Source organism: Pipra filicauda, unplaced genomic scaffold (genome assembly GCF_003945595.2).
Source record: "Pipra filicauda isolate LSUMZ 115617 unplaced genomic scaffold, ASM394559v2 scaffold364_size791107_pilon, whole genome shotgun sequence".
Taxonomy (NCBI): Eukaryota; Metazoa; Chordata; class Aves; order Passeriformes; family Pipridae; genus Pipra; species Pipra filicauda.
This window is the reverse complement of record NW_024104492.1, coordinates 463904-478695: the sequence shown is the minus strand read 5'-3', so window position 1 is coordinate 478695 and position 14792 is coordinate 463904. Positions and strand designations below refer to the sequence as shown.

Sequence of the window (14792 nt, the reverse complement as noted above, 5' to 3'; positions counted from 1 at the left end):
CCCCCGAGCAGAGCCTGCCCAGCCCTCACTGCTCTGGAAACCTCAAGTCAACATTACACAGGCTCATTTTTACCTCAATTCAAATCATCCTTTGCTGTAAAGCTCAGCTTGTAAAACTCCTTGTGAGGGTTTCAGTGCTGCACTAAAATCTGGACAAACCCTGTTTTATACAGATTCTCAGAGGAGCAAAGTGCCTGGGGCTGAGGAGGGTGGGAGGGGAAGAGGAACCAGCCTGGAAAGACAAGTGCCTGCCTGTACATCAAGAGGGGAGGTGGCACTGAATTAGACGGACAAACCCCCACCACCATCTATGTGCTTGCACCAAAACTTCTTGTACCAAGACCTCTGGCAAACAAAAATATATCCTGCAAGTTTGGCCCAGTTAGACATCCCTGGAGGTCTCATCCCCTGTCCCCCTGGTCCAGAAGAGCATTGCTCTGACCCCGCAAGGCTTTGGCACTCCCCCTCCTGCAGCCCAATGTGCAGAGGCAGTGCCTGCTCGGGGCTCTGACTCACATAAACACGCATAATTCAGTTTGGGCTGGAACTCTACGCTGCTGATCCAGGGAGCCATGCGATGGGTTGGCTTGGAAGGAACTTTAAAGCCCATCCAGTGCCACCCCGTGCCATGGGCAGGGACACTTTCCACTAGACCAACAGGTTGCTCCAATCTGTCCTTGGACCCTTCCAGGGATGGGGCAGCCACAGCTTCTCTGGGAATTCCATCCCAGCCCCTCCCCACTCTCACAGGGAGGAATTTCTTCTTTGGAAGCCGCATGGAAACTGTGCTGAGGGAGAATGAACTAGCAAGAAAAGCTGTTCCTTGTGGTTAAGGAGGATTTGAACTACATTAACAGAATATTCCAGCTGGTCTTGTAGATCCCCTGTTTAGTGTTCACAAGAATTGGTACCAGCAGATTGTCCCAGTGTTTCTCTCCATAATTCCCTGGACTTGTTCCTGCCCCTTTCCTCGGATGAGGCCGAGGTTCTGGTGTGATTTTACACCTGGACAGCCCCTGGCACGGTGGGTTTGGTTTAAGCTGATGCCTGGAGCACATGATCACACCACTATGATGAACAAGTGAGGTCCCAGGGGATGTGGCAGCACTGTCCCAAGCTTTCCAGCCTAGATTTAATTCCCTTCCATGTCAGCACTGTGTGGGAAGTGAGAGACGACGAGTTATTTCCCAGCTCGGTCTGTGCAAGTACCCAGCATTCTGTACCACACAGGGAAAGGCAGGGAAAGGACACTTCGTTTTCTGGGAGCTTGAATTTGCCAGAAATAAAGAATCATTCCCATTCCTCAGATGGTGCAGCAGCCAGTGCTGATCTCCTCTGTGAAACACCCAATTATGCAGCAGATTGAAGGTTATTAAAAGAAATAAGAAGGGACAGAGAAGAAGGAAATTTTACTGTCACATGGCAATGATTCAGGCTGGTTTTTTCTGTCCTCTGCATACTTTAGACACAATAATGGTCACCCACTGAGCTGGGGATGCTCAAAGGGCTGTCCCACCAATCATGGTCTGCTGGAACAGGTCAGCTCCTGGCACAGGTGACAAAGGTGCCACGAGGACAGACCTGGCCAAGTAATTCAGGTCTAAAATGTACAGACCTGGATCTGCAGACCCTGAACCTCTGCCCCGTTACCATCACGTGAGCCACAAGGTGCAAACCCTGCACACCCCTGGCTGCTGCTAATCCCTCACATGGGCTGCTGAGACCCAGCCCTCGCTTTCTCAAATACCTGGGGAAAGAAAATCCATGGCATCAGCTGCATCCAGAGGACAGGAAAAGCCTCTGAGGAATGGAAGGTGATTCAGTGGCTGGGCCAAGGTCACCCTGTGTGTCCATGGCAGAGACTGGGGCGACTTCAGACCTCCCAGTTTAGCACCCAAAACTCAGATCACACAAACCTCCAGCTCTTTTGGACATCTCAGATCTGGAATTACAATAGCAGGATGCAATTACCAGAGCTATCCATCTCCACAGTGCTTTTCTGCAGTGAAGGCTCACACAATTTGGCTGTAAATGTGTCTTATTTCATACTCTGACTGTTCTGTTTATATGAAGACCAATTTGTATGTCAGCACATGCACACACACGTTCTTCCTTTCCCAGTAAAAGAACAACTGTGATTACTTTAATGGGCACATTTTCATGTATTTTGTGGCCTCACCCTCTCATCACAACTCACTCCAATCTGTACCAGAGCCCTGTCACTGAGATTCATCACAGTATATCAGTTTTATGTGATTACAACCATCCTAGTTCTGGAAAAAGCCCCTCTCCCTGCACCTTCATTAATTTAGGTAGGATACATCTTTACACATAATTACACATGGGCTTGTTATACTTTTTCTCCATATTTATGCCTTTCTGTATCTATATTTATCTATATAAACACAAAATGAAAATGTAATTAATGCAATAACAAATTAAAATATAATTTGCTCCCTGATTGAAGAGTTCCTGGCCAAGTCTGAGCTTGAAACACACTGTAATAACCCCATAAATTCCTGACAGAACAATGTTTAACAAGGAAATGCAACTGACACTTCAAAGAGACAAGAATTGTCTGGGTCCTGCGAGCAATTTGCACAAATAAGCATTCCTGTGCTCCACTGTAAAAATGATAAAGTTCTCTAAAAAATGTATATATTTTTGCATCACCCCATCTGATGATGTTTCCAATATAAAAATAACCTCATTAATGCTGACAAGAATGCAAACCTAGTCTCTCGAAAATGTGAGAAGCCCACAGGAATCCCATGTGACTCTCCTTCCTTGCCTTATTGGAACCATCTGTGTCTGTTGGTAACCTCAGACCATCTGTCCCCAGGTCTGTCTCCAAAAACCCAGAATTTCACCACCTTTTTGTGCATCTCAGCCTTTCTGGGTGCACTTCAAAATGGGTCCTGAGCATCCCTCTCTTTTCCTTTTGCTCTGGGATAAGAGGTGCCTTGTTAAAAGCCTCTGCAGAGCAGACCAAGGTTTGCTCCCCGTGTGCTCCTGCCAGGCCCCACAGGGGCTGCAGTGTGACCTTGGGCTCTCCAACTGCTGGAGCTTCCCAGGAGCTGTGGCTCAGGCTGGTGTCATGCTCTGGACAGGGATGCCTTCCCTTCTGGCAGCTCTTGGAGAGGTCTCAGCTCTGTCTCCAGCACCATCCAGCCCTGCCCCAGCCCTCCCTGCTCAGTGATCCCATCGCTGTGCCTGTCAGAGGAGGAAACAGCCCCACAGGGTCTCCACCTTCAGCCACAGGTTCAGGCCTGAGCAGCCAAGGGGCAAAGACAAGGGACTGTGAGGTCACAGGGAGGAGGAGGACTGGAACCTCCAGTCCCCACATTATCCCCTGCAATGGATATAAACTGCAAATGTTCAGTGCCTGCCCTTGCATCACTCTCTGGTTACAGACTGATGTGAATCTCAGGGCAGGGGACATCTTTCCTGACAAATCACAGATCCCTGGAAGCTGTGTGGGCTGCAGCAGATAAACAGCAACAATTACTCAGTGTGGGGTTTAAAGTGGAATCCGTGTTTCATTCTATGCAAGGAATCTTCTGAGCAGCTCAGCTCGTGTGCTGGCAGGGGCTGCAGTCACTGATTATAGCGAGGGATTGCTTATATATGAAAATGATGTAACCCTGGGATTCAGTCCAGCTCCTTTCCAGGCTCCAAAGCAAACAGAGATGCCTTTCAGTTATTTTTCATCTGGTTTCACTTTTTTATCTTGATCAGTGGGTGAATTAAGGAGCCCATTTGACAACACTAAGTCTGAAATCTGTTTCCCTTTGTTCAGGAAAGAGAAGAGAAGGAAGGAGGTACAAACTGCTATCAAAACAGCTCCTCCTTGTAGCTTTTAGGAATATCATATGGTCAAAGGCTCCTGTCTGCAAATTTCCACCTCCTCTTCACTAGCCATAAAGTTTGCCTGCAAGGGTTTGGATGTTCATCCAACCTGAGAATGCTCCGTGCGGTGGGTGTTTGATCGGTGGCTCCATCTGAGGCTGCTGGTTCCTGGGGGATGCTTTGCTAGTCCCTGGCTCTCTCATTCCCAGGTCATGTCCATGGCTGGCAGCTTGTGCAGAGCTGGCAGAGTGGGCTGCTGCTTTGAGCTGAGTCTGAGGAGTTTGTTCAGTTCATGTCAGGAATTCCCCGGAGTGGCCACATGGTCGGACTGAAACGGGGCTGGTTTGGAACTGCCCTGGGAGACAAACCAGAGCCCAGCATTGCTGAGAGGAGCTGGGATGGCAATGATGGGTGACCTGGGCCCTGCAGCACCCTGAGAGAGGAGAGCTGGCAGAAAAGCTGGAAAACTAGAGCTGCCCTGTCCTAGACCTCCAAGGGTTCTGTCCTCTGAGAGCAGCAGGGCTGGGTCTGCACTGGGCACCTGGGCTGGAGTTCAAACCATCTGTGCCTCCACTTTCAAACACACCACTGGCTTGGACTGGTCAGAAGCAGCTTCGATGGCCCCTTCGCTGCCAGGCTGGGGAGAGCATTCCTTTAGCTGTGCTTCCCAGCAGAACAGGATCAAACCCAAACCTGCCAGTGGGCACCTCTGAGAGCCCACAGACTGCTGAAGGTTTGGCAGCCTGGTGAGGACCAAGTCTGTCCTTGTTGTGCCCCTGATCCAACACAGCTGTATGGAATCACATGGACAGGACACAGGAATTTATATCTGGGCTCAGCACTGCCAAAATGACTTTGACAGCTCTACCCCTGGCAAACCCTGCACCAGGAGCAGAGGGATGGGAGAGCATCCAGGAGTCTGTGTGTGCATGTGCAGGGCTGCCTGGGTGTGACTGTCCTCCACATGCTGTCCCTCAGCACCTCCTGCATCAGGAGCATCTGAACCTGTTGGATCCATCCTGTTGGCCCCAGTGCAGGTCAGGCTGGGGAGGTGACATGCCAGCTCTCCAAGCCTGTGTCAGAACACACCTCCCCAGTACCTGTCACCATCACACACCCACCACTGGCTGCATCCCTGGGACCTGGCCAGGCCTATAAATAAATGTTCCTGCCAAGGAACCCAGTGCCTAGGCCATAGAACCATCACAAAAGGGGTCTTGACTTTGGAGAGCAAAGCTGTGGCTGTGAGTGCTGTTCCAAGTCAGAGAGACTCCAAGAACTATTTCCTGGGTTGGATGAAGGGAATGGTGGAGACAATACTAAACTTACATTATCAGACACCCACTGCAGAGGAAGGGTTGTGTTTATATGCAATCCAGAGACCCTCTCACTGGGATTCTGGTGAAAGTCTCCCAGTTGATGGCGGGGATTGGATCCAAGCCCATTCACCCCAGCCCTGACTTCCCAGGCAGGGAGTTCTGGCCACACAGCTGTTTGCATGGAGAGAAATTTCCCATCATTGCAGCGCAACATTTGCTCCTTTTCTTTTTCAGCACTGCCCTACAGACACAGGTTTCATTTCAAAAAGGATTTGCTGCGGAATTGCTCCTTTCCTTGGTATTTTTTCCTTGCTGGGAAGGCAGGCTGCTCTCCCTGCCCCAGGACTCTGCTCTGAGGGCACTGGCAGCTGCAGTCAGCACTGGCAGATGTTTCCATGCTGCCATTCCCATCAATTCAGCACTGACCTTCCCCCTGGATTTCCAGTCACACCAGAGCACTGATGTGTTTTATGAGATAATATTTGATGTTTGCTGACCTGGGAGAAGCCACAAGCCTTGAAGCAGCCTGAATCCTGCAGCCTTTGTATCCTAAGATTGGACACGCATTTAAATTTCTCTTAGAAGAACAGTAGCACAGAGGAGAACAGAAGGGGTTTGGCAGGGATCCAGTAGGGCTGAGAGTGTCCTTATTCTGTGAGGTGCAGATTTTGCAACTATTTTTGCAGCCTTTTGCTTTTCTTTTTGACTAATTTGGCTCCCAAAGCACAGTCAGTTTACAGCAGTTCAGTTTACAGCAATATTGCCTCATCCATTCCTGGTCCCTGGCACAGAAGCCTCTAAATGTTACAAAGCCAACCTTCCTGATGCCCAGTAAAATCAATTTCTACAGCTACAAAGGAGAAAGCGAGGCAGGACAGACTAAACCAGCATTCAAATGATGGGAATGTCTATAGAAAGATGGGAGATGAGTCAGAAATGGTACAGTTGAACCCAGTGCTTGAAAGCTTGATGCTTCTCCTTAGTCTGAATCTGAAATAGGGAAACAAAACCCACACATTTTTGCTGAATAAGAAAGTGGAAAACCCGACCTAATTCTGCCATTTCAGCTGTGTAAACTAACGCAAGTCACTGCAGAGTCTCACAGTGAGGTCTCAGCCTGGTTTTGCCGGTGCTGGGGGGGTGACATCACCTGGAGTTCTGCCACTGCTGCAGAGGGACAAACACAAAGTGCTCCCTTCAATCTGCAATTACCAATCTGCAAGTGATGTTCTGTAACACAGTGGCTGTTCAAAGCAGCCAAACACTCAGGCTCATGGAAGGAAAACAGATGTTCTAAGAGCAGTCTACCCTTACAGGAGGGTCTGGAAGTGCTTCACATCTACACGGGGAAGTGCCCAAACACAGGAGTGAGCTGGAGAGAAACAGGTATTTCAGCAGCTCCAAGCCTGGGTGCATTTTCAGCCAGTTCCTCTTTCACACTAAATCACATTATACCAGGTCAGAGACCCCTTATAGCACAACTCACTCATAAAGGGCTTAATTTACTCCGAGGGTGGATCATGTAACACCTGTATGGGCTGATCCTGCTGGTGCTTGTTGTGACAGGACACAGGGACATGTCCAAGGGACATGTCACCGAAAAGGGACGGAGCCTCCTGGCAGCTGCACCAAGAGGAATTGCTGGAAACTGTTCCAGTGGATTCTCCCCAGCAGAAATGAAAGTGGCACCTGCCATACAAATAATTTTAGCTTGTTAAGTCAAAAAAATTATTCACAGGACAGGCTTTCTTCAGACCCTGATTTCTGAGGGACTGTTGCCAGGCACCAGCAATCTGTATGTTACCAGCTTTTCTCCCAGAAATCAGGATCACTGAAGGCATTTCAGCAAATCTTCCGCTGGAAGGAATAAAATATTAAACCTTCTAATTCACAATGGGTCACTGGGCCTGTATTCAACAAAACTCCTTACAGGGAGCCAAATGTTACAGACCTGTGATTCTCCACCAAAAAACTGTTTCCTGTGTAGTTGAATTTCCTGAAGTCTTCACAATGTTGCAGTTACACTTTGAGACAAATCTATTCCTGAAGCTACTCCAAGCCCTGTTGTTGATTTGTGTCAAAGGTGTGGAACCGACTGCATAAGACATTCACATAACTGACATTTTCCACCATGAGGTGAATTTAATGAAGGAAAATCACAGAACCATAGAATATCCTGAGTTGGAAAGGACCCACAAGGATTATTGATCCAACCCCTGGCCCTGCACAGACACCCAAACAATCCCACCCTGTCACTGAGAGCATTGTCCAAACCCTCCTGGAGCTCTGGCAGCCTTGGGGCTGTGCCCACTGCCCTCAGTGCCCAACCAGTCTCTGGGGGAAGAACCTTTCCCTGAGATCCAACCTGAGCCTGCCCTGACAGCTTCACGCTGTTTCCTTGAGTCATATCAAAATACGTTGGAATATCCCTTCCTATTCATCAGAATTCCTTCTGTGGCTGACAGAGCAGCTCTGTGCCCCAGGGCAGGACTGTGCTGGGCTCTTGGGTGGGTATTCCTGCCCCTGCCCCGGGACAGCTCATCCTGGCACTGCATCGGCCAAACCGCCCGAGCTGCAGCCACACACGGCGCTGACAGACCTGACTGGTTGTTTCTGAGCTGGGCTCAGTGTCTGCCCTCAGTCCCAGGTGCCAAGGCAGTCAGGAGCCTCAGAGGGATGTCACTTCTCCCTGCTGTGAGGAGATGTTCTGAGCACAGTACCTTGTCTCCTGGCTGAGGGCGCATCACGGACACGCGGTCGTATCCTTTCCGCAGCAAGACCCAGAGAGCGTCCAGCTTCCCCTGGAACCAAGAGAAACAGGGTGTTTGTTATGCTCTGTGCAAAGTGCAGGGCAGGGACAACGCAGCTGGGACCCACACAGGGTTTACTCAGTCGTTTCCAGTGCCCATAGAAGATGCTGAAGAGCAATGTTTTCTCTCACGGACACTTGCTGCAAGTGCAGAGGAGCTTTCAGGTGTCTGCCAGACAACAGTATCCATGTACCCAATCTTTCCAAAGTGACTCAGATACCACCTGGGCTGAGAGAGAGACTAACACCTACTCAGCTCCTGACACCATCACCAGCAAAATGCCAAAGCAATGCAGGGGAATTCATACGGCACCTTTCCAACTGTGCCTCCTCCCCTGGCTGAGAGCTTGTCTCTAGGTCTGGGTGACCATCATGACATGTTAAAAATCATTTTGATTTATGTCTCAAAACAACCTGCTGGGGAGAGCTGAGTGAGAGCCCGTCCCTCCCCAGTGCCAGGGCAGCTGAGCCCAGCTGGGTGCTGTGTGGTGGCCGCTCAGTCCCTCCTGCCACCCAGCAAGGCAGTCACGTCTCCAGCTCCCACCAGGCTCCCCCGGCCCACCCCGTGTGCCAGCTCAGATCTGCAGCTTTTCCAGTCAGCAACACCTGTCTGTCAAAGCCCTCCAGCCCCAGGAGCTCAGAGGCTGCCCCAGCACCCCAGTTCTGAGGAGCTGCTCCCTCCCGGGTGGTCCCACACCCCGCAGCCCCTCCCCACACGGGTGCACATGCACGGCTCAGACGGGCAGTGCTGAACCCCCAGCGTGTTGAAAGGTCTCGCTGACAGAGAGTCTGGTTGATTTGTGTGGTCCCTGCCCCTCCTGAGCTGCCTCCTGCCCTGCAGGCCCAGCGTTCAGCCCTGACAGGAGCTCAGAGCCACAGCACACGCCAAGCCTGCAGTTACTCTGCAAACGAGCTCAGCGAGGCCACAGGAGAAATATCCCCCAAATCATCTGCTCTGAAATGCACGTCTGCTGCTGAGGGACTCCTGCTATATCCCCACTGCAACAGGCCGGGGTGTCACTGGCACAGTGGACTCAGCTCCTGGAAGACCTGCAGGAGGGTTTACAGGAGTGCAGCACCTTGGCTGGCTCCGTGGAAGGCTACAGACATGTTACGAGCTCAAGATTATTTGATCAAACTCTACTGCCATTAACTTTGCCATTTGGCCCTCTGTCTGTTAGGTGCACAACACCCAAAGATTTGTAAAAATTTCTGGAGAGGGTTAAGAACAAACAGCATTTATTAATGTTTCCACAAGTATTGTTCCAAATGCTCCATGTGCTGTGATATTAAACCATGAGCAAACCCCCCACCAGTAACATTCAGTGCACTTACTGTACCTGCAGAGCCAGAGACAGGATATTCTGAGAATGGACAAAGTTGTCCTTTGGTACAAAACTATCTCCTGTAGATGAGCACATCAAACCTGAAGACCGACCCCTGACTGGACCCAGAATCTCCTGTCTGATCACTCCCTGGTTCCTTGAAACAAAGCCTACAACACTTTTGTGAGAGCAGAACTGCCTCGTGTAACTGTTGCAGGACAGGATTAACAAATGGAAATGTGAGCTGGACATGCCAGAGGTGGTGGGGAAAGAGTCAGTGGCATCATTAAGAGCAAGGCAGCTTGTTTTCTGAAGAGCCTGGGTCTGGGCAGTGAACTGCAGTGCCTGGGAAGGCAAGAGCTGGGTGTTTGGAAGGTCCTCAGTGACTTTGGTTCCCTGGTATCCAAACACTCAGTGCACTCCATGTGTGCTCTCCCCCCTTCATGGGGAGAATCTTTCCCTTCCCTTTTCTAGGAACCATCAGGGCCATAATCCTCTCTGAGACCTCTATTCCTCAACCAGTGCATGGAGCCAATGGTTCAAAGCTTATTTGGGAGTTGGAGACATGGGTGGAGACAGACAGACACACAGAATGCATAGAACTCGTTTCCATAGGATACTGGGAAAAGACTTCCCAAGGTGAGAGCCAGGAAAGTCTGTTATTCTCAAAGGAAGAAGCAAGAAACTTCTCTGTCAGATTCTTCTGCATTTGGACAGCAGAACCCCTCAGACCTGAGGGAAGCCATCCCTTCTATCCCAATCCATCTTTCCTCCTACAGCAGAGCTGGTGGAAGCTCTTGATCTCCTGTCCACTCTGACAACTTCAGAATTAAGTACCTTTTTCTTCCATTTTTCCTTTAGGAAACCAGAGGCAAAATGACAATTTTCCATGGAACAAAAAAAGTCCTTTTTACTCTTCAGTCCTAATTTCCAAGAACGTACCAGGATTTCTTGGGAAAAGCCAAGAGCTCCATCTTTGGGAGTCTGAATGGAGCCTCAGGGTCTGCCTGAGACATCTGGGTGGAAGGGAGGGAGTGTGCATATGGAAAGGATGATGTTGGTTGAAGAAATGAAATGGCAATGCATCCATGTGGAAATATAAGCCCTTCTGTGCTCTCCAGCGGACGGGCTGGGCCTGTGTTTGGGAACTCCTCTGCAGCTGAAGCACAAGGTCACTTGGAGAAAAAAGAAAGGTCTGGAGGCAAATAAAGCCTTGAGTCCTTTTAGATCTGAAGCCCAGAAAAAAGAACCAGTGAGGGCAGATGACAAATGAAGGAGGGCACAGTTCCAGGCTTTGCTTTAACATGAATCCATTTTCCTCTGAATTCGTGGTTAATTCAGCACCATTTTGGCCCTGGTACCCGATCCCACAGTGCTCTGAGACCTGGTGGTGTCAGTCAGAGGCAGTTTTGTAACCTGTCTGTAAATCCAAGCTGCATTTGGGCCTCTTCCAGCAAGGTCATGTCAGCTTTGTGAAGAGGGACAGGAGGGACAAAGGCTGGAGAACGTTCCAGGGACACGTGGATCAGTTGGGGCAGGAGTGGCCCCACGGAGGATTCACTGGGGTTTCTTTTTGAGACCAACATTTGTTGCTTCAAACTTAGGTTGTAGTGAAGTGGGGGTCAGTCTCTTGTTCCAGGTAACAAGTGACAGGATGGGAGGAAATGGCCTCAAGTTGTGCCAGGGGAAGTTTTAGATTGGACATTGGGAAAGATTTCTTCACAGAAGGAGTTGTTTAGCCTTGGCACAGGCTGCCCTGGGCAGTGGGGGAGTTACCATCCCTGGAAGTGTTCAAAAAACACGTGGATGTGGCACTTGAGGACATGAGTTAGAGGTGAACATGGTGGTGGTGCTGCATTGTGGTTGGACTTGAGGACCTTAGAGGTCTTTTCCAACCTTAGCAATTCCGATTCTCTGATTCGCTTCCATCCACGTTTTGTGCTGTCCCTCCCTGTCAGATGAACCGGGGATTTGGTGAGTTGCTTAAGAAGTTTTTAGATTTGTCATTCTCCTTGGATTATCTGCACTGACTTTTCAAACAGCTGAAATGACATTTTAAAAGTGGGATAATCCAGCTGGCACCATGCTAAGGAGTCACAGCAGCAAATCAGGATAGCAATAACCATAACCACAGTCCCTTAAGTATCAGTAGCCACATTTGGTAGCAAATAAATCTCTGGAGCATTTCAAAAGGGAATCTAATCCACTCTCAGCTGTCTACCTGTTTATAGACATGACTCTGGGAAGATTAAAAAACAGAGGGAAGAAGAACTCCATCACATAAACTCCAAAGGGCTGAACACTCCAAGTACAGGCTGGTACTTGTGCAGCATGGAGGAGGCCTGTGGCCAACAAGATGACTGGCCCTAAAATGTGAATTTCCTGGCTCTGTGTCAGATTCAAGAGACCTTGTTTTGCTGTTCCCGAGGTTTAATTCATCGCCCTTCTCCTTTACCAAGGATTTTTTAAGCAGCTTGTTACATGCATATTTATCTCACTCCCAGAGAGGTTTTTCCACTAGCCTGGTGGAGGGGGTGGAAATTCAACATCTCCTTTAACCAGAGGAGCCAAGTGCACTTGGATCAGGGGGATGAAGGAACATTCAGGCTGAGTGTCAGGAGCCATTTCCTGGGGGTGAGGTCTGGGAGTCTATGAATATCCCCCCCAGAAGTGGTGGAAGCCTCTGTGTTACTTCAAACCCAGACTGGACGAAGCAGAGAAGGATGGATCCACTCCAGCAGTGCTGCCCTGGGGAGGTCCAGCCCTGGGGAGCTCCCAGGTTCTCTCTCCTGGCCTCCCCTGCCATGGCTCCATGAAAGCTTCCCTGAGTAATGCCAAATTCATCTCCAGGTGCTCCCAGGACAAGAGCTTCTGCCAACAGTGCTGAGGAATTTGGCCAGTTCTGCCAATTCCCTGTAGGACAGCAGGATCCTGCTCCATAGGAATTCCTGGTTCTTCCTGGTTTTGATGAGCGCTCATGATTGTACGTGGAGAAAGTGCTGGATGCAGTTATCCTGCCTCCATACACTGTCCTTTTGGGTGTGGCTCAATCAGGGGAGTGGTGCCAATTAATTATTAGGTAAATTCTTCTCCAGGCTAAATACTAATACTACATACTATCCAGATGTGGAACACCCCAAAGTTTTGGGAGTGTTTGGATATCAGGCCTTGGATTGGAACTGTCCTTTTCCTGTATGCACTTGGAATGGTAGATAAGAGAGATATTTCTAAAGGAATTAAGAATATATATCACCCATGAGATACTCTTAATATTTGTAGGCCCCCTTATAACTGAATCCTTGTTGTTATGAAGCAAAAGCTGTTCCAGAGTCAGAACTGAACCTGAGCCCTACGTACATTGAATCTTTCCTCCAAGACTCTCTTGAACTTTGGAGAACTTCCAGCTGGGACACAAATCTGCAACAAATCTGACTCCTCTTTTCAGAACTGATTTCCCACCATGCAGAATAAACCCTGAAAAATCACTGAAGGTCTCCTGTAATTCAACAGCTTGAATTGGGAAAGGGGAGAAACTCAGCAGCACCTGGTGTGGGAAAGGCCCCAGCTCTCAGTGGGTTATCTCAGGGAGTTGTGCCCACATGGGTTCCAGCTGCCCGAGCAGGAATTCAGGGCTCTTGGAGTTAAATCAGTGCTTGTCAGCTCAGTGGCAAAAACCAGCCCCACTGTGTCTGTCTGCTGAGTGAGGTCACTTCCAGGAGCACACGGGGGGGATCTCCCAGATGGAGCTGGTGTGTTTTACAAATGCACTGATGCAAAAGGACAAAGCAGTGCACTGAGGAACAAAGGAGCAGCTCTGTGGGACTGGGTGTGCTCCACTCCCCACCCCGAGCTCACAGGACTGACTCCAACCTGTCCCAGTGTGGGATGAACAACCTTCATGGACACACGGTGAAGTCATTACAACACAACTGCAAGGCTCTGCTCTCAGATGACTCCCCTGTGCATCCTGGGCATTCCCACCACTGGATCTGAACCAGCTGCAAGATCAATGGCCAAGGAAAGCCAAAACATGTGACTTGCCCAAATTCCTGTGGGCACTGCCTGGAGCTGAGCAGGAACAAGATCCAAAGCAGGGAACCCCGGGTGTACTGCAGCGCAGGACATCTCACTGCCTTAAGTTTTTTAATCAAGTTTAAGATGAGCTCTATGCGCTGCAATGTTCCTTATGTGTTACACACACCCCCTTTGCAGGTAAATGGCCCATAGAGGGTTTCTAAGACCCTAAACCAGCACCTCAGCTCTTCAAACCCAAGTTCTTGTGGTACAAGGTTTGCACTTGGATATGAATTGGGTGTTTTCAGTCTTTTCTGAGCCTGATAACTACAGTGCTGCTCCAAAAACCCCAGACTGAAGAGACGAGAAGGGCATCAGCATTTCCCAAAAGAGATAAACCTGAGATTATTTTCCCCTTTTCATTAGAGCAGTCACACAGTTGTTAAGCTGCTCTCCTTTCCTGAGGACAGCTGAATTAGTCCTGGATGCAAGACATCAGCTCTTTGACATTGCAGTGCCCCCACAGCACTCCTGGATGGCGCAGTTAATACCTGTTTGTGTGGTTTGTTCCCCACAAGCAGCATTCCCATGTGCAAGGAAGAGCTCTGCTCCAGCTCAGCTCTCAGTTGCTCTGTTCTGTTCACTGCCAACCGTTTGTGTCAGTGAGGACAAGCTGGGGAACAGCTGCCTGTCCTGGGGACAGATGGCAGGGAAGGGGAGTCCCCCCATTCCTGGGATCCCTGCTGGGCAGGTTTGCACTGATGTGACCTGGCACTGGGGGGAATTTGACCTTCCCCCTCCGAGGCTCTAATTCATCCCAGTCCTTGTCCTGAGGTGAGTGTGCTGCCCTGTGAGCCCTGTCTGCTGGCACACACCCATCTGCTGGGCTGCAGCCCTTGGTCTGCTGAGGACAGTCCTCCCTGGGGACATTCAACAGCAATTTGCTTCCTATTTTCCCCCTCTTTCTAAGGAGAGGATTACAGAATCATGGAATTGTTGGGGTTGAAAGAGACCTCTGGAAATCATCCAGTCCAACTTCCCTGCCCAGGCAGGGTCACCTGGAGCAGGTGACACAGGAACACATCCAGGTGGGTTTGGAATGTCTCCAGAGAGGGGATTCCACGCCCTCCCTGGGCAGCTGTTCCAGGGCTCTGCCACCTCCGAGGAAAGAAGTTCTTCCTCATGTTGGGATGGAACTTCTTGTTGTTTAGTTTATGGCCATTGCTCCTCATCCTGTCACTGGGCACCACTGAAAAGTCTGACACCATCCTCTTGACACCCTTTTGAGATATTTATATGCACTGATGAGATCCCCTCTCAGTCTTCTCCAGACTAACTAGGCCTAGCTCCTGCAGTCTGTCCTCATCAGAGGACAGTTCCTTAATCATCTCTGAAGAGGATGCTATTGATTCCCTACATCTCAGGGAATGTGCAGTGTGGACCCTTAGGAGTGCAGTCGAGTTTGAAAGCACTTCC

The 14792-nt window shown here is 49.7% G+C and overlaps 1 protein-coding gene across 1 annotated transcript in view; it reads right to left on the bottom strand.

The window, feature by feature from the left end:
* ANTXR1 (ANTXR cell adhesion molecule 1) overlaps positions 1-14792 on the bottom strand; it is a 101940-nt gene that overhangs the window by 15109 nt on the left and 72039 nt on the right. Inside the window, exon 17 of the mRNA XM_027715532.2 lies at positions 7889-7969. Within this exon, the coding sequence (XP_027571333.2) occupies positions 7889-7969 (81 nt within the window). The remainder of the gene's footprint in view (positions 1-7888; positions 7970-14792) is intronic.